This window comes from Bactrocera oleae, chromosome 2 (assembly GCF_042242935.1).
Source record: "Bactrocera oleae isolate idBacOlea1 chromosome 2, idBacOlea1, whole genome shotgun sequence".
Lineage (NCBI taxonomy): Eukaryota > Metazoa > Arthropoda > Insecta > Diptera > Tephritidae > Bactrocera > Bactrocera oleae.
The window spans coordinates 80109096-80132156 of NC_091536.1; the positions used below are offsets into that span (position 1 = coordinate 80109096).

General features: G+C 37.3%; 1 protein-coding gene across 3 annotated transcripts; it reads left to right on the forward strand.

The window, feature by feature from the left end:
- The first annotated feature begins 13336 nt into the window (after positions 1 to 13336).
- LOC106615168 (CAR1 transcription factor) lies at positions 13337 to 16585 on the forward strand. Of its 3 annotated transcripts, XM_014231259.3 has the most exons (4): positions 13340 to 13542; positions 14051 to 14213; positions 14647 to 14826; positions 14917 to 16585. In XM_014231259.3, exons 2-4 carry the CDS (start codon positions 14107 to 14109, stop codon positions 16469 to 16471), a joined length of 1842 nt encoding a protein of 613 aa, XP_014086734.2. In that variant the 5' UTR covers positions 13340 to 13542; positions 14051 to 14106; the 3' UTR covers positions 16472 to 16585. The 3 variants fall into 3 exon arrangements, 1 of the variants encoding a protein (XP_014086734.2); XR_001330632.3 differs by lacking the exons at positions 14051 to 14213; positions 14647 to 14826; positions 14917 to 16585 and adding an exon at positions 13640 to 13893 and having other exon boundaries at positions 13337 to 13542; XR_001330633.3 differs by lacking the exons at positions 14051 to 14213; positions 14647 to 14826; positions 14917 to 16585 and adding an exon at positions 13687 to 13893 and having other exon boundaries at positions 13337 to 13542.
- The last annotated feature ends 6476 nt before the right edge of the window (positions 16586 to 23061 follow it).

The following is a 23061-nucleotide window of genomic DNA, read 5'->3' on the forward strand; positions in this document are numbered from 1 at the left end:
GTGACAAAAACTGCTTGTTTGGATATTGGTAGGTATAGGCATGTCCTCCGTTGTAGTTGAATGGACCTTAGTTCATTTTGTCACGATGCTCATCTTCACATAGATATTTCGGCATTATCGTTTCCAAATTAAGATCTATGTGAGTTAATGTAGCAGAGAGCAATCCATTTTCACCAACACTTACACTAGCTCACAACCAGTATGGCCTTTCCTTTAATGATTTTTTAATGCCACGCTTTATTTTCACCATTCATTCGGTTTGCAAAAAATATTACCAAAATATTTTGAGTCGATCAAAATTGCTTGATTAGCTGCCTAAAAGCCCTTCATAAAAATTAGCTAAGAGATAACAGCTAGTGGGGGTAATGGAGGCCAAGAGATTAGTGTTGAAATAAGCAAATTTTTTTATTAGTGTGCGCTGTAATATTTCTTATGGAAACTAGTTTGTGTTCATTATCTTCTGGTAGGAAAAGTCATTTCAACAGTCCTATATCCTGATCTACTTGTTGAAGGTATGTGTTAACCAAAGTAACTTTAAACTCGCAATCACGCTTAAATTATGATTTAACCTAGATCCCATTGCATATATGTATTGGCAAGAATCATAACTATTATATTTATATGTACAAAACATTTTATTTTAATTGAAATATAGCAGCAAGAAACCACTGTATGCTTAGCTGCATATTAAACATAAGTCATGCAATCACTATATACAAATATTTTAGATTTTATCCAAATTTAAATGCTGGTTATATTTTAATAATAAAAAAGAACTCTAAACATTTTTTAATGAAGACTTCGAGAAATCATGTTTTGTATTAAAGAGTTGTGCGATGAGGCCTTTTATATCAATTTGAAATTATATAACAGATCTATTTTCTTATAAAATCCCCATAGCTTTAGGTACAATAAAATACTACAGCATATAAGAAAAATTACTATTACTATACTAAAATTTACTACTAAAATACTATGGACTACAATTAAAGGAGTAAGATGTCTATCTTAAAAATTAGCTCCGCCTAACAGCTTACCTCCGCAACTGTCGCTGAGGCAACTCGCTTGGTGAGTGACGCAAATGTTTCAGCTCACACACCAACCGCCAACTGAACGATTCAACGGCGAGGAATCCGCAAAAAATAGAACAATGAGTTCGCATACATATGAATATAAACGCGCACACATTTAAGAGTACGTAATATGCCTTGTTTACGAGAGTGTGAGTAAGGGGTATAGTTGGCGCCATTCACAACATATTTCAAGAGCCAAACATATTCGAGCGTTATTTGCGTCAAAGAGGATTTTATTACGAATTGACAGCAGATACAAGTAATTTTGCCATTTACGAGCAATTGCCGAGGGTGGATTTTTTTAAGACTTCAAACACATACACGCACACAAATGCACCAACACACATGTGTACCCAAATTTATGCTCATATGTGACGACTCCACACGCTGGGGGAAAAATGCAAAGTAAATATTTGCACGACTTTTAATGTTTTAGTGTTGAGGGTACACGAAGGACCAATGCTGGACGGGGAGGGGGGGGAGGAGAGTGTAAGGCATAAAAACTGACAGCGGCTTCAAGTCGCAACAATCGCTTTAACATATTTCAGCATGTCTGTAGGAGTATATGAGTAGGTTATGACGCCATCCGCATGACAGCTGCAGCACTTGCTGGAATTGCTTTGTTGTTGCAATTCTAGTAATGCCACACACATGCCTATGTGCCACTTGTAACGGCGTGTGTCATTTGTATGAGCGTTTGTTAAAGTTCGTTTAAAGTTTCGCCGAAAGTTCGTCAAGTAACAAATTGCCTGCGAAATGCGCTGTTAATTGCCGTGATTGCGTATACGCCCGGCACACACACACACTGGCGAAGACACAGCGTATGCGGTTGCAAGAAAATCTACAATATCCTGCTGGCATGTCTTATTGAGTAAATTAAGTGGCAATTTTTATTGACTGCTCTCCACCAATTAAATATGTATGCGCCTGATTTTATGCAACACATTCGAATTCTATGAAATGGGGGAGGTGCGCATTTCAACTCGGTGGCAGTGACTTACAATAATTACAGCTGGAACTTGCCACCAACAAGATTGCTTTGTCTGTATCTTTAATGTTCTTTCTAAATAGCTTGCTTGCGTTTCTTATTCTTCGAAAAATGTGCTCTCTTGTTTCATTGCAATAAATTAAATGGCATAAATCATTTAGTGCGCCAGGAATGACAAACGCTAAGGCGCATTTAACCTTAACCGTTAGTGCGTATTTACTAACTTAGCAGAATAAATTATTTATTTAGTTGTAGCAAATGAAAGCGCAATACCAAAGAAGCTCTGGTGGGAGAAGTCGAGAGTGAATATGAGAGTGGGCCTTAAGATCCTTTATATATAGTGAAAATTTGGAAAGTCTGTGTTTGTTCATTTCATTATAAAAAATTCCGAAAAAACTTAACGCAAAAATGCAAAAATTGAAAATTGCTATTAAATTTGTATGATACTATGATGGTGCCAAGGAAAGGTTTTTGTAAAATTATAGTCTCTTCTCTATGTAAATTTTATATAATTTTAAGTTAAAGATTGAAATGCCTGTATTTGACAGTCGGAAACATAATTGATCAGGTGACAAAAATTTAAAAAAACGCTAACCACTAAAAATGTGTAGTTAAAACTTTTTAAGATTGATTAATTATTTTTTATTTTTATTATATATTTTTAGTACTTGTTTCAGCAATTAAACATTCGTTTTACGTCGCAGTTTAACTGTTAACTACTTCTCAGCTGGAAATTAAATTAATTTTATTTCGTTTCCGTGTAGTAATACTATTTACATGTTTTGTACACATGTTTAAAAAGCAATTATTTTATCGTAAAATTTTATTCGCTGTTTAACTGCGTGAAGAAAAAGAAGGCAAAAGCGCACAGTGTTTCGAGTTCATATAAAATAGGCACACAATTTTAGCCAATATTCCTTACATCATAAAAATATTTGTGTCGAGACGTGCTATATTAAGGAGGGCGATACATGTAAACGCCTAAATTTAGGCCAATTTTTGAAGGCTTATCTGAAATGGAAAAAACAAATGAATGATAATGAAACTCAGCATGTTTATTAAGTTTATATTGAAATATGTAAATTCGATTTTTTATATATTTTTTTTTTAAATGGCCGCCGTGGCAATCGATCTCTTGAGGCTCTCGCTGCAAAAGTCATCAATTGGCGGAATTTTTAGCTTCAGTTTCAGCTATCTGAAATAAAAAAAAAGGTTAGAACTTGGTGTTCTAGCTACACCAAAAAAAAAAAACAAACGTCAAAATTTCAAATACTAGCACGCCTCAGACAAAAAAGTCGAAATTTTGACCCTTTTTTCCGAAATTATTTGGGTCAAAAAGGGTAGTTTTTGAATTTTTCTTACATTTTGGTAGTTTAACTAAAAGCTAACACTACAAAGAAAATGTGTGTCAATTTCCATAAGGACGGTTAAGAACTTTCTGAGTTATCTAGCACGCCAGTTTTAAAAAAAGCATTTTGAGAAAAACGCGATTAAAGTTTTGACCATGGACGAGCGTCGAGTTGAGGCGGAACAATTTAATGCATTTTGGCTTAATAAATAATGCGATTTTCGTTCTAAAAATTTACCGGCATATTTTAAGATGTTAAACTAACTATTTATGAAAAAAAAAACGTTTTACGTCGCAGCAAAATAGACAAAAGCAGCAGAAACCTCAGTGCATAGCTTACGTTTACTAGTAACTGTAAAACAATTTTAAATTTCTACCGAAAAGTTCGTTTGTCTCTTTGAAGCTTAGTTTCATACTCAGATTTCCGAAGAATTTTCATAATTGCTGCAGCCACTTAATGTTGGACAAATTCTTCAGAGGAACACCTGATTTCACTACTACCGCTTTTATAAAACCAAATAAAACACTCAAAACTTTCAAATGATATACAAAAAAACAGAAAAAAATAATTTTAAAGCCTTGACTTTTTAAGCAATACGCCTTGTTAAGAGTCTATTTCAAGTGTAATTAGTTTAGATCTGTTCAAAGCGAATTTCTTTTGACGGATTCAATTTGAATGAAAAAGTGCTTACAAAATTGTATACCTCTTATTAAAATACTGCAAGCTCATACTTGCAGCGTATGTTCTTTAGAAAATATATGATTTTTTGTTTATAAAAATCAGAAAATTGTTTAATTGCATATTGTCGCCAATCTATCGCGTTGGTGAATTTGATGGCTATGTACGAAATTTCAAGCACTTTTCTTATGGCTTGAGAACACTGTGAGACCGTGGCACACTTAAGCAATCACGCAAAAACCAGAAAGAGAACGAAGAACGTTGCGAAATGAACGAGAGGGTTTTAAATGTTGGAAATGTTTAACATTTTTATACCCACTCGCAAAGTTTCCCCAGACGCTCTATCATTTACTCAACGAATGAGTGTCGTTATTTAAAAATAGATTGGTTTCTAAATCCTTGGCTTAGCTATAATGATTAAAGAGTTTCGTTGGAATTTTAGAAAGTTTATTTTTTTTACGTTATATGAAGGGAAAATTTACGATTTGATTATATAGAAATAACAATGGCCGATTTAACATTCTTTTTTGTTGAGAGTGGCACAGCATAGATAATACTACGATACTTCCAACATTCTCTACTTTCATGAGACGGAAGTGTTGACTATGACCACCATTCGTCCACATATTTGAAGCGATGTAAGATTATGCTTCTCATATAGGTAGGTTATCTGATGATATCTCCAAAAAATTGTTAAAAGCATTGTATTTGTTAGAATCGGTTGCACCTGAATTCTGTATCGCCTTACTTCTTACATTTGCTTTCGTGATATTACTTTCAGCTAAGAATATTGTCTGTACACATACGAGTATGTTTGTCACTATGTCTGTGTGTGCAATTTAAACAATTTCATTTACAAGGGAGCCTGATATTCCTTTCTTCTGCCGCAGCTGCTGCTTTAGTTGCACGAATACGAACCGAGAGTTCGTTAGTGGCAAAAGGCTTGTAGCATATGCACACATACACACATAAAAGGCCATACTTTTTAAGTAATATTGTAAATATATATACATATATATATAATATATTATATATTATAGGTACATATGTACGAGTGTGTGTAATTGTAGTTGTTTCTTAGGCGAAATTAAGCGATTCTGAGTATTTTGTGTGCGTAGACACAGTCATCTACACTTGTCTCAATGTCTGCGGCTCCTAATGCAACTATGTACACCATATATTTATGTATGTGTATGTAGCTGTGTGGTGCGTCTGTGCTAAATTAATAATTAAACTTGTTTCTGTAATTAAATGTATTCACAAGTTTTTGTTGTTGTTGCGATTTTTTGTATTCTTCTCTTTTAGCCAACTGCTTTATGTGTTTGTTGTATGGTCTGTTGAGTCCTTTTCGTTTTTGCCAAGTTAACTCATTTACCCACACACTCGACAACTTGTGAACACACACATACATAGGCATAAACACAGCTACGCACACATACATACGCGCTTCTCTTTTTATTCGTTCGCTGCTCGAAACAATGACAACTTAAAGATGCCAATTAAAACCGTAATCAACAAAAGCTTCAGTTTATGCTTTTTTTTTCGAATCTCCATTTCGGCAGTTTGATAGTCTTTTAACACAGCTGCTGATGAGCTGATGACAGCGCTACAAAAACAAAGCCAATGCGCTGGTGTTTCTTAAGTTCAACAATGTGTGTGTGTGTGCGCGTGTGTATATGGGCTTTGCTTTGCAGCGGTAACTGGCCTTCAACGCTGCCGTCCTCTTGCCGCTCTTTGCTGCACGTTAGGAGCGAGTTGCGCTTTGTGTCGGCGCTGGGCGCCGCTGGCATATCCAATTAGGCTGTTTGTTCAGGATATTTACAAATGATTAGGGTGGCATTTGCGGCGGATTTATTATTGTCGTGACAATTGTTTCTGCTTCTGCTCGCCGTGTTGGCTTTGCTCATGGGCGTGGTCGGCGTTGACACGTTTCTGCTGGTCGCTCTGTAAGAATTCTTGATTTCGAAACCTTTTTGTTTGTTCAAAAACTTTTGGTGATTGTAATTAACTCTTGCGTACAATTACTGCATGGTCTGATTTCAGGAAATTTATTTGCTAAATATTTTCAACTAATTTAGTATAACATTTCAATGGAGAAATACACGTGGAGAATAAGTATGCAAGAGGTGGTTGGCGCTGATCATCAATGGCAATTGAACAATAATTGGATATACATTTTCTAAATTACACAGACAAATATTTAGACTCATCTCGGAATTAGAGTTAAATAATTAAGTTATATCTTTCCAACTACTGAGCTATTTAAGCTAGAAGTATTCAACTAAAAACAAGAACCCTCTAGACTTATAATATAGAGAATAGACGGTCTTCGATTCAAAATAAATATAGATATAGTATTTTACACACAGGCTCACAAACGATCTAATGATGATTCTGAGAAGTGTTTCGAGCTGTTCGATAGCAATAAGCCAGCTTTTTTCATACTTTACCAATGAAGCAAGGTTCCCTCATTACACTCCAGAGTTTAAACGACAGTCATCCGAGTGAACTGCTCGCCATGAACCGAGTTCAAAGCATAGAAAGACATAATAGTTTATTGGAAAAGTTAGCTACATGTTACGCATGGAATAATTCATCAACTTATGGGAAAAGGGGAAATCCTCTATACCGATTTTTAACAGGTGCTACCGAAAGATTTGAGGCACAAAAGAATGTAATAGTCAGAAGAAACAAGAACAAAAATCCTTCACATATGTATATAAAACATTTCTTACAAGAGCTTGATTTCGATCGTACATTTTATAGGGCAACTAAATGCCAATGTGATCCGATTTGAAAATTTTTTTTCGGAGAGTGTACCGTTATCTTAGCCGAAATTCACCGAATTGCATGAAGATATTTCGTCAAATATAAAAGTTATCTATACAAGCACTTGACTTCGATCGCTTAGATTGTATGGCAGCTATATGTAATAAAGGTCCGATATCGGCGATTCCGACAAATGCACATTTCTGTTTAAGACTGCACACATAAGCATAATAAAGAATTCGCCCCCGAACAAATCTTATAAAGGGTGTTTTTTTTTAGAGGTATAGAACTTTAAATTTCAATAAAACAACGATGGATTATTCGATTGACATGAATTTTATTTATCCGAAAGATAATCTTGTGGCATTACATTTTAAATATGATTTCTGGCATATAACCGTCATGGCTGGCTCGGATGTAGTCCAATCTGGACGTCCAATTTTCAATTACTTTTTTCAACATTTGTGGCCGTATATCGGCAATAACACGTCGAATGTTGTTTTCCAAATGTTTAAGCGTTTGTGGCTTATGCGCATAGACCAATGACTTTACATAACCCCACAGAAAGTAGTCTAGCAGTGTTAAATCACAAGATCTTGGAGGCCAGGTCCACAACGTGAAAGTAGGCGGTCACAAAACGTGTCTTTCAATAAATCGATTGTGGCATGAGCTGTGTGACATGTTGGACCGTCTTGTTGGAACCACAGCTCCTGCACATCATGATTGTGTAATTCAGTAATGAAAAAGTTAGTAATCATGGCTCTATACCGATCACCATTGACTGTAACGTTCTAGCCATCATCGTTTTTGAAGAAGTACGGACCAATCATTCCACCAGCCCATAAAGCGCACCAAACAGTCAGTTTTTCTGGATGTATCGATGTTTCGACATACACTTGAGGATTAGCTTCACTCCAAATGCGGCAGTTTTGTTTATTGACGTAGTCATTCAACCAAAAGTGCGCTTCATCGCATCATACGATAAAATGAACGTAGTGCGCGATACGTATTCCGCACAGAACCATTATTTTCGAAATAAAATTGCACTATTTGCAAGCGTTGTTTAGGCGTGAGTCTTTTCATGAAGAATTGCCAAACCAATCTGAGAATAAATCACTTAACAGCTGTTAAATCGGTCGCCATCTTGAACAGTAATGCCAACTTAAAGTTCTATACCTCGAAAAAAGACACCCGTTAATATGTTTGTCTCCCAAGATTGCCTCATAGCATACAAGTATTTCTAAAACAATACTTCACCGATCAAAATTAATTTACTAACAGTTTCATAAATCTATGAGATTCCACTTAACATTAGAGCTATAGCTTAGTAATCGCTGATCTCCAACACCAATTAAGTTACGTCTTCTGATATGTTTCCTTTACATTTATCATTTAAGAGAGTTTGTGATCAAGATTTCGAACCAATAGTAGAATTCCAACCGAATTTCTAAGTAAAAGCATAATACCTAGTCTACAGAACTAGCTTAAACGTCTTTCGGTAGTGGACCTATAGCTTAGATATTCCTCGCTTGAGTTTGTGTTTAGCACAATGATACTATTCCCCCCTGCTGGCATCACAATGTTGCAACTGTCAACCACTTTTGTGAGCCATCAACACTTCATGGTCAAGTGGCGATTTGCCAGCAGCCCATTGAGCATTGACAGTTTACCGGAGTGTGAACAGAGCGGGTAGGGTATTGCTGCATTTAGCTGCTTGGCAGGCAACAAGCAAAATGGGCGCAGCAATCAGCCAACCGGTGCGGTGCCAACTGTCACACCATGCGGCAACAGCTACAACAATTAGAAATTGTGTTAACAGTTGTACCTCTTGAGCTGAACGCAGAGAGCATTAGGCGTCGCAGCGGCACAATTGCCATGCATTTGATGTTTTCGAGTTCATGCCTAGATAAGCACTCAGGTGCACATGTAGCACTTGTGGCGCCGTTGCGGTGGAGTGGCGTGTAGTGGGGCACTCGTTATTGCTATTGCTACAGTTATTGCTTGCTCCAATTGTGTGTTGTTGTCTCCGCTGGCTGTTTGCTAGTATTGGCTGGTATTGCGGCTATTGTCATGCATGTCTCAACTCTCCGCGCTCCAATTCCAATGAGTGCATGTATCTGTGTGTGTGTGGGTCACTTAGGCGGTTGGGCGGCGCAGGGTAGCCTAAAAGCGTGCTTGCAATTGAATAAATATGTGCATAAACAGCTACTGTTATCGGTACATATGTATGTATGACAGATTATGAAGCTGTGCGTGCGTGCAACCGCAACGGCAAGCGCTACAACAACCACCAGCGTGTAATTTGCATCACTTGCCACCAATTGTCTGTGAAATTTTAGTGTGAAGACACTTCGCACATGCATGTATGTGCTTCTACACATTCGCTTGCCCACCTCCAACTTGAAAATTCTGTCGCCGTCACCGTCGCCGCTGCCTCAGTCGTCCACACGACATTGTCAATTGTGGTTTCGCGTTGGCGGCTGACGACTCTTGGTTTGGCGGTTAGTGGCTGCTGTTCGCTTCTGCCCGGAGCACTTCTCAAGCCAGTTCGGAAATTTGTAGTCGGGGAATTGACTCGACTTCACAACTTGAGTCGAAGTGCATTTATACTTGATAATTATTTGTGCTGTTTAGCTAACGTGAACCCGTGTTTACGCGTGTGGGTGTGCGGCTGTTTGCTTAGGATATTTACTTGTTGTCTGTAATCTGCTTATCTGGAAGCTTGAGTCTATATTTGTTGGTTTTAAAGTATGACTTAACAATATGTTTTGATAATAAATAATTGCCGTTAAATATGGTAATATTATGAATTTCAAGTGGTGTTTATCAAGTTCAATTCAATATATTTGCATATATTTACTAAAAATATTAGTATAATGCTCTTGGTAATCTTTATTAGATTGTTATGCAAATATTTACATTGGATAATATTTTGTAATGTGAGTTTTTAACAATGGATACATTATCAGCTAAATAATAAAATACAAAAAAAATTTACTTTGTTGTAATATAAATCGTCTATTGTTTCCATTTTTGCGAGAGTAAATAATGATAAAGCTATTGGAAAATTAATACACATAAAGTTATTTCGTTATCTAAAAAAATAAATTTTACTAATCTATGATAATATTAAAACCAGTGCGCTGCAAATACTATTATATTATGGAACAAAATAATAAAATAATGTACTACGATTTTGTAGTACATATAATTATCTACAAAAAATGTCGCGTTAGCATATGCTTAACCATTATACTTCATTACAATGAGTGTTCTTTCAATAAAAAAATAATAATAATAATTAAAATGCCGCCGCTGTAAAAGCTTTTTATTTGTATCTTCGTATTAATCCTGACTGATTCAATATTTTTATATAACTTTTTGAATTATTCGATTCGGGCATTCGAAAGAGTTCATGAATAAAAAAAGTCGCGTGGTGAGCGGCGACTGCCACATAATATGCGATATAAGCGTCGTTGAGGCACGAGAGGTAGTCATGTTACGGTTAGTGACCCACGCAAAACCGTAGACCGAATCAGCTGATACGACTTATCTTATGGGGTTAGGGGTAGTCAGAGGCACGAAAAAATTAGAATTTTCAGTAATTTTTTTTTGCAATTAAATTATGCTATTTTACAAAAGTAGTAATATGGCGTTATTATACAATGTTTTGACTTGAAGTCCCAAAGGTTTCAAAAAAAAATTAAAATTTAATTTCCAAAGTTATAGCTGTCTGTTTTGGCCCAGTTCCAAAAAAAGGTCCTTGCGGTGACAATCATAAGTCTTTGAAGATTCATCTAAAATCAATCGGATAAAAAAAATTTGTTTTATAAATAGATAATCCTGGGCTTGATCGAAGCTTTCTTTTTTAAAAATTAACAAAATTGCGGCCTCAGCTAATTTTTTTTTCTAGATTTTTGGGAACAGTTAACTGGTCTTAAAAAACCAAAATTTTATTTATTATAATTTTTTTTTTATTTATTATAAAATTTTCTGAGCGGTTTTCGAGTTACAGTTGTCACTAGTTCAAAAAACATAGTTTTGAGAAAAACGCTTTTAAAGTTTCACACTAGATTTTCGTACAGAAATACTAGCTACTTGCTCCCGAGTGCTTTGAAGAGCCCGAGCGCTCTTTGTTATTTGTCGAATAACTCAAAAAGTAATTACCGGTACAACTTGAAAATTCTGACTACCCCTAACCCCTTATGAGAGCGCAATGTAAATGAACCTTCACCACCTTTTACCTTTCGCTCTACTTTCCGTGTACCGTGGATATCCGCGAAAATTGGATTTTTTCCGAAGAAGCGAGTCAGCTTATTACTCTTTTACAACACAGGATTGTCAGTTTCGATATTTTGTAGTAATTAACAAGAAAAAACCTTAACTTCGGGTGCACCGAAGCTATAATACCCTTCACCAATACAATGGTTTCTTACAAGAGCTTGATTCCTATCGTGCAATTTGTATGGCAACTATATGATTTAGTGATCTGATCTGAACAATTTCTTCGGAAATTACATTGCTGTCTTAGAAAATATGCTATAGTGGTCCGATATCAACCGTTCCAACAAATAAGCAGCTTCTTAGGGAGGAAAACACATATGCAAAATTTCAGATCGATAGCTTAAAAACTTTGTATATATACAGACAGACAGACAGAGGGACATGGCTAAATCAACTCAGCTCCTCATGCTGATCATATATGTATATACTTTATGGGGTCTCCGAAGTTTGTTGACAAATGGATTTATCTGCTACTCTACAATACTTCTATATCGCAAACTACACGACAGAAATAGTTGTTTGGATCTATGTTTAGACTTAAGAGGGTCGTCTATCTTTGCGGTTTGAAAAACAAATATTTTTATTCATATTTCTAATGTAAGCCTTATAGGTATGCTTACATTAGAAATATGAAATATGTCCTGAAATGATTTGATCAAAAGATTGTGGGCTTACGAGATATCGAGCCTCAAACTCAGCTCACGCTGACTATGGTATTCACGCCGAGTTATTTATTGCTAAATGTGTTTTCTCAAAAGTAGTATTTTCTTTTCTTTTTAAGCTTTGGCACGACTCTGAAAAACCTATTAAAGATATTCGAATTCTGTAAATTATTTACATTGCACAAAACACCTCGCTATACTCAGACACGAGCTATTTTGAATTTTTTATTAGATTTTTCACCTAATGTTTCGTAAGATTTTCAAGTAAACAAATAAAAGCGTGTATTTAGACTCTAAGTAAAAAAGTTGTATGGCTATATATACGGTTTTAAAGCTGAAACCTTTCCCAAGAAGTCTACAATATTGCATCGGGAGTGGTGCGTTTAGGTATGCGTCACGGGCAGAGTTAAGAAAATTTTTTTTTTCTATATCCAAATTAAAGAATTATTTAAGAAAGTAGAAGCCTTTTTTATAATATTTAAATTTTTTTGCAATCCAATGTCGCAATCGACACAAAATTTGAGCGCGATCCACTTAAACTCTACATTGCTGTTTTTTCTTGAACTTTTGTTCACTAAAAATATTATGATATCATTAGGTATTAAAATGGCTTTAAAACGAGCTTTGCTAATTTCTGAAGCGCTGTAAAGCGATAAACTGATTCATTAATGATATATATGTATGTATATATGTATGAAAGCCCAAACTCTACCATTCAAATGTGATACCCAATCTCCCTATTTTTATAACCTGAACAGGATATATTAACTTTGCCACGAAGTTTGTAACAAAAGAAACGTCGGAGAACATAAAATATATACATATATAAATGATTTAGCCATGTTCGTCAGTATTTCCGTCTGCATGTACATATATAAACTAAGTTTTTGAAACATCGTTCTGAAATTTTGCACCTGTCCTTTTCTCACTAAGCTGCTTATTTGTCGGAACGACCGATATCGGACCATTTCAACATTTAGCTGCCATAGAAACTGAACGATAGGAATCAAGTAAACTTTTTCGTTTGATGAGATATTTATACCTATATCACCAGATTTGCCATGGGTTATTTCCTAAGGCAGTTATAGAATATCCGTAGAAATTGTTCAGATCGGATCGCTATAGCATTTATTTGTAAGAAGCCTTTTGTATTTGTGAACGGTTTTATAGCTTCGATGCAACCGAAATTAACGTGTTGCTTGATAGATTATGAACATTGATAGGCTTTGCTTATTTTCGTTACTAACATAGTTTAGTCTAAAGTAAACAATTGCTCCACTTTTTAACATTATTTTTATTGTACAATTTCAATTTCTAAATATACATAGGTATATCCTATATTATGTCCATATCCAAATAATTTACTAATGTTGTTCCCTACCCAACTTGAAAGTGACATGATGATCAGCTATTCTTACAATCTAACAAGTGTCCCTTCAGATGTGATACATAAATATATTATCGAAATATTATAAACAATGTATACATGCATGCAATAATTTATATTTTTAACTAAAAAATTTCCAGAAAATTTCACTTCATACCTTTCACTTGTAAAAAAACAAAAATAAAAAATTTTCGAAAAAATCAAAATTGGCCTTAATTTTTAATTCATTCATATATTAGTTTTTGAAATCACATTTTACTAAATTTAGCTCGGAAACTTTTTCTAATGATCCAACGCATTTTTTATTGCATGGTGCATGCGAGTGCAACTACCTGATTATGACTATACCCAGGTAAGATAGTGCTGAATGCATTTACACATTACATTACATATATTATATACATACATATGTATGTACTGCCGCTTTATATATTTATGTCTCGCCTCAGATATGACCTCAACCAAGCTACAACATCAAAACTTATTTATTTAACAGTGATCTGCAGTGATTTGGAAAAATTTTCCTTAATAGCCGTGTGTTCGTTTTAGCAAGTCGCCGGAATAGTTGTTGTGCACGATCCACAAGAATACTATATCTGGTTAGCTGTTATACACCACATATTGTGCATAATTGTAACAATAATAGTAAACATGTATTTTACTCCAACGTCGAATAAAAGCAGCAGTATATTTTATAACAAAATTTGTGTTGTAGATTTTTACAAGTGTTTACTAGTGCGGATTAGTGAAATTTTATTTTGGAGTAAAAACATATGTATGTGGATCTTACTCCGTTTCTTCTCCATATGAAAATATATTAAAGCATAAGAAGCCATTACTTCTAATCTTTTTAATTACAGTTGGAGGAAGTCGAAACTTGCATTTGACCTACAAACAAATGTTGTAAAGGGTAAACATGTTTCAGGACTATGAGAACTTGCCCCCAAATCATGCCCCAACATACAGTGATGTGTCGGTGAATCCCTTTTTGATTGCCACTGGCGTTGAGATGGATAAATACGCGTAAGTATTAAAGGGCAACTACCCAAAATTTTATCAAGACAGCATTAAAAAAATAGAATATGGTACTACAATTTACGAGATAAGGCTCTAATGCGGTATGTAACGGCGTTGAATGTATCAGCATTTGTTGTTGGAAGAACATAAAATATTCCACGTATAGTTTCTAAGAATATAACTGAAGGGACAATACTTAACATGATATATGTGAGACCAGTTCCATTCCGCTTACGTAGACTAGAATGCCGTAAATAAGAGAATATCATCTTCAATAAGGGAATATCATCTGGATTGTCAGTGCGTGCCTCTGCACTAGGCACGAAACAAAAACACAATCAAAATTCGAACGAGGATACTTAATATTTTAAACACCAGCAGTTATGATATTACTCGCCTGTTATATCTCTATATCACTTCTACTTATATGTTATTACAGAAATGCTGAAGATCGCGCCAGATATCCAAATCAAATGACGTACCCAATGCCACCGGAAATGGGCGAGATGGGCGATGCAACCAATTTGCATGGCTTATACCCGAGTGGTGGGGGCGTAGGCACTGGCTGGGGCGATGATCCAACAGGCACTGGTGGTGGTACTGGACAGTCCGGATATGGGTAAGTACTGATTTGTACGAAGAATCAGAACTATCGCCGCTGGAGCTAATTATTTATTAATATTTTCTTATTTCTCAAACTGCATATTAGTTATGGTCCCCCCTATGGTGCAGGAGCCGGCGGTTATGATTACCATCCTGCCGCGCCAGTGCATGTGCCCACAGGTGGCTCGTACTCACATCATGCCACAGCCGGTAGCGGTTATGGCGGCTATGCACCTCCTCCGCCAAAGATCTATGCACGTCCCCATCCGACCGTGCCGACCAAGGGATTTAAAAAGAAGCATAGCACAAGTGACAGTAATGCCTCCACAATGAACGCACTAACATTACTGGCATTCTTCTTCTTTGTCAATCTGCTGCAGAGCTGCCTCAAGGAGAATATGGAGGCCATGAATCCCACTGTGATGGTGATGACGACGAATATGGTGCGCAATCGCAACACGAAGCTGGCGGAAATGAACTCGCGTGAGCAGAGCAGTTCGCCAGCGTCGGCGTTCACATCGGGCGCGAATATTGTCGTGCAGCCGGAGACTTTGGTATCGGCGGGCAGCAGCTCAGTGGCGGCAGGAGCGCCCGGTTTGGCTAGTGTGACGCTGCAAACCTCACCGTACAGCCATGCTGGTGGCGGCGGCGGCGGTGCCTCAGCTGGTGTGTCGAGTGCAGTGAATGTTGGCAATAATTTTGCTGGCGGCACTGGCGTTACTAGTAGCAACAATCACATTAATAATTACAACAATAACAATTACGGTGGTATCAATAATGGCAATCACCGACCTGCAGAACCCCAATACAGTTATGGCACTAACGGTCTCAACAGTGGACAGCAGAATCTTGCTGGCGCGGCGGTCATTCAGAACCAACACAACCAGAACGTGAACAGCAACAATAACAATCAAGCATACGGTGCTAACCATCAGGGCGATACTTATCCGTTTTCACCTACTCCAACAATAATTACCGCTAATCGCGATCCACGTCCAGAATTTTATGATCCAACGCATTTATACCGCAATCAAACAATAAACTCCGCCACCAGCATCAACCAACAACAGCATTACCAGCAGCATCAACAGCATCACCAGCAACGTCCATACCCACCCGAGCAGTTTGAAGAAGAAGAGTATGAAGCCCAGGCGCCACAACAACAACCTCCGTCACAAATACAACGGCCCCAACAACAAGAACATCTCGCCCACAACCAGTTTCAACAACAACAGCACTACCATGAAAATCGTCCAAATGACAACAACGCACAACAACAACAAACAGTTCATCACGAAGACTATCACGAGCATGATCATAATCAGCAACCGCCGCACGATCACTTTCAGCATCATTATCCCGCTCAGCACCCTCAACATCAGTCTTCGTTCCACTCTAATCAACATCAAAATTATGGCACTAATCGTCGTCCATCACCTCCTAATAGGGGTTATAGCGAGGCATCACGTCCATGGTCCAACAGCCCGGTTTCTTCACCATTTAGACGTGGCTCGAACAACTCTCCACTTTCGTCGTATACTTGGTCTTCAGACTCTGCGAAGGGTCACGTGAGTGGAAGCAATAACTTCGGCGGCTTCGCCGAAGAGGATGATCACCGATATGAGGACACCTTTTATACACGTTCCGATAGAAAGTTATAAAAAGCTAGCAATTTAAAAAGCATTTTAATGATTGTGAAATACCTTTTGTTTATTCAAACGTCAAGATATTTTAGCTTGCACTTTTTGGGTAATAAAGGAAAGATTTGTATCGTATAGTGTGTTTTGGAATAAAGTCATAGAAGAGGTCATATTTATCTAGTTATAACGGCTAACCTATGTGTTACGTTAGAACTTTTAAAGCGTGCTTAGTAATGCTAGGTGGAGGCTCAGTTTAATTTGAGCTTAAAATAGATCATACAGCACGTCAACACCGTTTGCGATCTTTAAGAGTGAATTGATAACTAAGTTTGATACTTCGTCCTTTGAAATGTGAACTTATAGATATCGAAGACGAGTTCTAAATAAGGCTGGGCAAAAGCGTAGGAGGGGTTTCAGCGTCTTTTCATGGTCACGTCCATGGATTTTCTGCATGTATCGTTGTTAATTATGCCCGTCCGGTTCGCATGTGATGTTAGTAGGTGGTGACCTGTCATTAGGCCAACAACCGTGCTGCAGTCCTTTCGAGACTATATGAGTGAAAAGCATGCGTGTTTTTGCTTCAATTGAAGCCTGACTACCGACGTACATATTGATCTTCTTTATATTGTTTACTGCGTTATTACCTATCTCAGCCACTTTCCTGACCGCAAAGACTTCCGACTAGTAGTAGTATTCCGAAAGCTTGAAGGGTAGCCTGAGATGCAGCCCGATCATTAACAATTTTTGTTCCGTCTGTGTAGGTGTTGTAAGTTCCGCTGGCGACTCCCATGCTCCTGCGTTATCCACCCTCTTTTAGTGTGCCTCGAAACCTTCTCTCCCAAATAAAGCGTGAAGGTATGTGGTCTACTTTATCCAACAACCCCTTCCTTTTGAGTCCTGCCAAGGACCATCTTGTGGAAAATTCACCTAAATCTTGCAGCAGAATTTGCTTTCCACTGCAATGTCGGTTATTTGTATGTACAAGTAGTAAAATAGAGCATTAAGTACACGAAGAATATTGTGAATCGAAACCTTTTTTTCTATGCCCGAGTGGACCAAACAATGGTTCTATAATTAAAGGTAATAAAAACTATATGTGGGTGACTCCGGTCGTCAACATTTAGAGAGTGATGCATAGAATAAGCTATTGACATAAATAAAATATTTAATAAAAGTAAAGAAGAGCTTTCGAAAATGGCTTAAGGCAGCATAAAGTAATACGACTTTTGTAAGCCTGTACTAGAAAATCAAATTTAGCCCTTTACTAATGCGCAAATTTTTTTAGTTTTATTTATTTTTTAATTGATTTTATCATGCAAAAATAATACGTTTTGAGAGTATCTATATTGAGTGTGTATAGTTGAGTGAAATTTGGATATGTATGTAGAAGCACTTAGACATTGAGCAAATCTGAGCAAGAGAAAAGGATTAAAAACTTATCTTTTTACCTCAAATTTAATATTTTCGAAGGAGCGATAAGTCAAACACATTAATTATATACTTCATCCTTAAGCTGAAACACAAAAGCAGTTGAGTACAAAGGTTAGCTCAATACTCGATCAAAGTCTCATTAATTTTCAGCTTATTGCCAAATAGAAAATCGAAAAATGGTGTATGTATGTGCCTTTACATGCAAGTATGAGCCCCCGAATCGAAGAAGTTACGAGTATTGAAGCGAATTTACATCACTGTGAATAGAAAGGATTAGCATGCAGAGCAGTGTGTGACATTGCACGAGCCAGAACTCTGGAAGAACTACCATGAAGGTACAAGGTGGCTACAACCCTGAAAGCAATTGCTGACACGGCCCCAGCGATTGGCACTTGAAAGTGCCGGCGGCTTGTAAAATGGGTGTTGGTAGTGGTAGCGCCGTTGCACTTAGTTATGCAGATGCAGCGATTGTGCGTGGCAGCCGCACAAAGCCATGTGCGCCAATGCCAAAAGGGGACGAAGGCAAAAGATTGCAATAAAAATTAATACGAAAAGGAATTTCCAAATATGTAAAAAGCAAAAAAAGTGGCATCATAGCCACATACTCATACACTGGCTGCTTGCGTCTGCACAGGGGCATGTGAGCGGCATGCAACAGCTTGCGTTGGCAAGGCTGGCAGTTGTCAACTTTCAGTGGCTGCCGAGCGACAGTCTCTGCGACATAGCAATTTTGTGTCCTCGCTGCACATAGCCGAAAAAAGGAATTTCAAATTATCCTTTGAGTGGAATATTGTCAGGCGAAAGTTTTATTTTATTTTATTCCGCCACCTCTTTGGTTTTCCGCCTCTCGCTCGCGCATATATTTTATTCCATATTGGCATCTTTATTGATTATTGATGACGCCAAGTGCCGTTAGTGGCACGCGGTGCTGCGTGCAACGACATTAATGCCACTGCATCAGTTCGCATGTGTATTGAAACACACAACAACACATCTACATATATGCGCATAGAGCAGTGAGCTTCAAGTTGGTGAGTGAAGCGTCGCGCTAAAATTTTATTTATTTTTCATCCTTTAATTGCAAATGAGGTGTTGACAGTTGACATATAGCGCAATGACACATGCGCACACACACATCAACACATGTGCATGCGAGCACACACATTCAGTCATTGGCGCGTGATCACACGCAACCGCAGCACTTCCGGTGCGAACGACATTTAATCAAATTTGTAAGACACGTTGGCATTTCGCTCGCTCCGCACAAAGTCACTTCCATTCATGGAAATTGCTCGCAGATAAGTAAATTGAAAATGCAATTCAGTGCGTTATTTTAACATTGTCTCCTGCTCTCGCGCCCTCACGCAGCCGCTGTTAGTGTGCGGGGCGTAAACACTTAAGAGCACTCACCGCATAGCCTGCTTACTGCGCGCTCCCGCTCCGTTTGGTTTAATACGACGCGTAGCGCATTAAGGCCGCGCTTGGCCCTCCGCCAGGCAAATGTAAGACTTATCGCGTTAAAGTGCTGTTTTTCTTTCCACTTGCCGTAGCTGGTTCCGTGAACTGTTGAACTTTCACCGATTTCATATAAAGTTTTTTATACGCATTGTGCGCGAAAATTAAAACTATTGCAAAACTGAGTTAACTGCACTCTCTCATTTAAATTAGCTTAATGGCGATTTTTTGCAACACTTCTACTTCCATTAACCGCATTTATCAGCTGGCAAGCGCCTTAGTTCCCACAGGTGCTATAATCGTCTGCTACACTGAACGGTTTAGGGTAAACGATTTCATAGCGCTTAGAACTTTGAAAGAAATATTTGAAAGACAATCTTTAGAGGCAATCGCAATCCGATCAGAATGCGTCTTCTGAAACTTATTTATAATGATAAATATAAATTCGGCACGTCACAAAAAAAAAACCTTTAGATATTTGGAAACTTGATATCAATCCAATCATTGAGCGACCGCGTCTCAATTTTTTCATTTCGCAAGCATGATATTATTAGTATTTTTCTCGTGTGAAGCTAATACTTTTAGTCGAGTACCTCTCCTTATTGTAGGTGTGTGTCTTCGCTTTTCTACATTCTTCATAAAAAAGAGCTGGTGTTTTAAATTGGGTGTGGTAGGTACGGTGGAAAATGCATAAATAAATTGTATCTGAAGCAGCCGCACAAATAGTGAGCTACTTTACTAGTGATGGTAACTTAAAATTTACACCTTTAACCTAATTATGCACTCAATAATTGGTGTGTGTCTTGACTTGAACAACAAAAAAATCAGTTACCTACTAATTTTAAGCCGCTTTCGCCTTGCAATCATCTAAAACTTGTCTCATACGAGTCATCCATTCATCACTGTTAATGGCGATAACAACAAAAAAGTTAAAGAAATAGTACTTGAAAATTGCGTTGTCAGCAGAGAGAATCAAAATACCTCAATCTTTTGCAAGATCGCAAAAAAGATGCTTTCAACTGAGCTGAAGACCCTACATTCTTCAAACGCATATTGACGAGACGTGTGTTTATTTGAAAAATATCGAACAATCTAACGAATGACACTCAGAAAATGAGCCGAAACCGAGATAACCAAAATATATTGAAGGCACTGAAGACCATCACAGCGGCGGATTATATCCAGTGTATGAAATTTTGGATTTAGTATTTAGATGTTTATATTGGTTCTGGAGCTTATTTTCAAGGCGATTATAAAGATTTGTATTAATCTATGTGAAAGTGTTGCTGCTATTGTCAGTTCCGTTCAAATTTGATCAGTATGATATATTTCAAAATGCTCATCGTTCCATCTTAACTTTTATTTATCGTAGAATACTAGAAATCGTTTATATCCAAGAGATTACCAGTTGACTTCTGTATCTTATATTAAAACAGGTATGATAAGACTTATGAGTGGCTACTAAGTCGCCAGGGAAAACTGAACTCTTTTGAGATTTTTAGGGACATATTATTTTCCGAATCTTCGTTGATTTCACGATGTATAAAATTTCTTACAACAAAAGCCTATAAAAAAATGTAAAAGAAAGATTTAACTATAAAAAATTAAATGGATTAACTTGACAAATATTACAACACAGACGTTGATTTCAAAAAATTATCTAAGATAGTTTTGAATGACATTTGAGGTTTTTGTATTACCTCTCACAATATATGCCTTTTCAAATTGTCGTATGTCGTCAAATTTTAGTTGAAGACATGCCTTTTCTCAGCCACAATGTACTGGGGCTTTGAGATCTTAATATCTACAAAAATTATAACAATCACTGAACTACAGTATTTATGAGTGCTATTATCCATATTTTTTCTCAAAGTGTACGCTTAGTACAAACCTTCATATTGCCCTTATTTTGCAAAGACAACAATGCAGCGCTGACATTGTTGCATTCCCCCTTTCGCAACGCTCTCGAAGAGGATTTGCGGCATTCAACTACTGAAAGTAGATAAATGTAGGTGAGCTCTTACACAGTCGGTACACATAACTGCACTCAACGCGATAAACATTTCACATAATTATTTTAAGGATTCCACACATACCGCAATGCGTTCGCACACCGCTTGCAGCGTCACATTTCTCTCTCTGTGCCACATGCAACTGGCTCGGCGCTACACTCATTTATGTTTGCTATTTATTTCAGCGTTGCAACACGCCGCACCCGCTTATCTAACGCCGGCATACACACACACATACACAGCTAGTGAGATAAATATGTGTTTGCAAGTGTGAGTGGATATGTGTGTAAGTAAGTACGTACTTAGTTTGAAAGTTGAGAATTGTGGGAAGTGCTAATGTGCGAAAGGGTTAAATATTTTACTTTTACGGAAAAACTGCAAACGCACTTGCAAAAACTCACACACGCACACACACACACTTACAAGTTTATATGCACACACAGCGGCAAATAATTTCGCTTGCAACAGCAATGGTTGAAAAACTTGGGAAAACCAATCTGCAGCAGCAGCATTTCGTAATACAACAATCAATGTGTGTTGTTGTTGTTGGTGGCTATGTGTGGCATAGAAATGAAAATCTATAACTGCGACAAAAACAATAAGAAAAAACAGTTATCAAGGCAAAAACAAAATGTGTCATTGTTGTTCTGCGGCTGCCGAAACCAAAAGCGACTGAGCTGCTGAATGCAAGCGAGAAAATGTCTCTGCAACATGGAAGCGCAACGCCATGCAAAATACACAACAAGCACCCAACACACACACACAGTTATCCATAAATTAGGGTTTTATTTCAGTTAAATTTCATTTGCTATTTTACAGAAATTCTCAGATTCTTCGCTCGTGCGATTATCTGTGTGGCTGTTTACACGAATCTGCTTCTTTACATCTGCCTTGTTGGTAATAAGCAGTGTTGCACACGTGTGCCTTATATTTCACAGCCTAAGCTTACATGCGTGCGCCCACCAACGTGTGCGCAGATTGCAAATATATCGACAACATATAAGCCATGCTGAGCTGGAAATACGACAATATGACAATTTAGCCGAAATTCGCTCCTTTGGTGAACTCCTTGCGTCTGTGGCACAACATCTGCCTGCATAACGGTGCATATGAGCTGCATTGAATATCCGCATTTATTGTGGTTGTATTTAAACTTTTTGCAGGAATAAATGTGCACTTGTAGGTGCGTGTTGAGGTTGCTCATACGCCATGTTGGGCGTGCAAAGTTTCTACCACTGTTGTTTTGCTATTTGCAGTTTATTGCTCTTGTGTGGGTGTGTGTTTGTGTGTGGAAATTCTTCAAGTTTTGCCATGTTGTGGTTCGCCTTGTAGTTTTGCTGCAAACAAATTAGCATTTATTTTAATTAGTAGACTACTAAAATTGCCGTATTAAGTGCTCATCGAGCAAACTTTTACACGTTCAAGATACATGTTGGTTGTTGTGTTTTACCTAACATTGGATAACTGTAAGTTTTTGATCATACTGACAATTTTTTGAATAATCTAGTAACACTAAGTGATAGCAGAGAGAGCTGTAGAGACAAATAGAGAGCTATTGACACCACTTCAAATAACTCTTTTTAGAATTGAAGATATTAGTGAGATTATATACTAACATCAACGACACAAAAACTTCTCGTCCACGCCTCATTATTATATTTTAAGTGAATTATTTAATATGCAATTATTTGTGGCAATTGTGAAATTCACAGG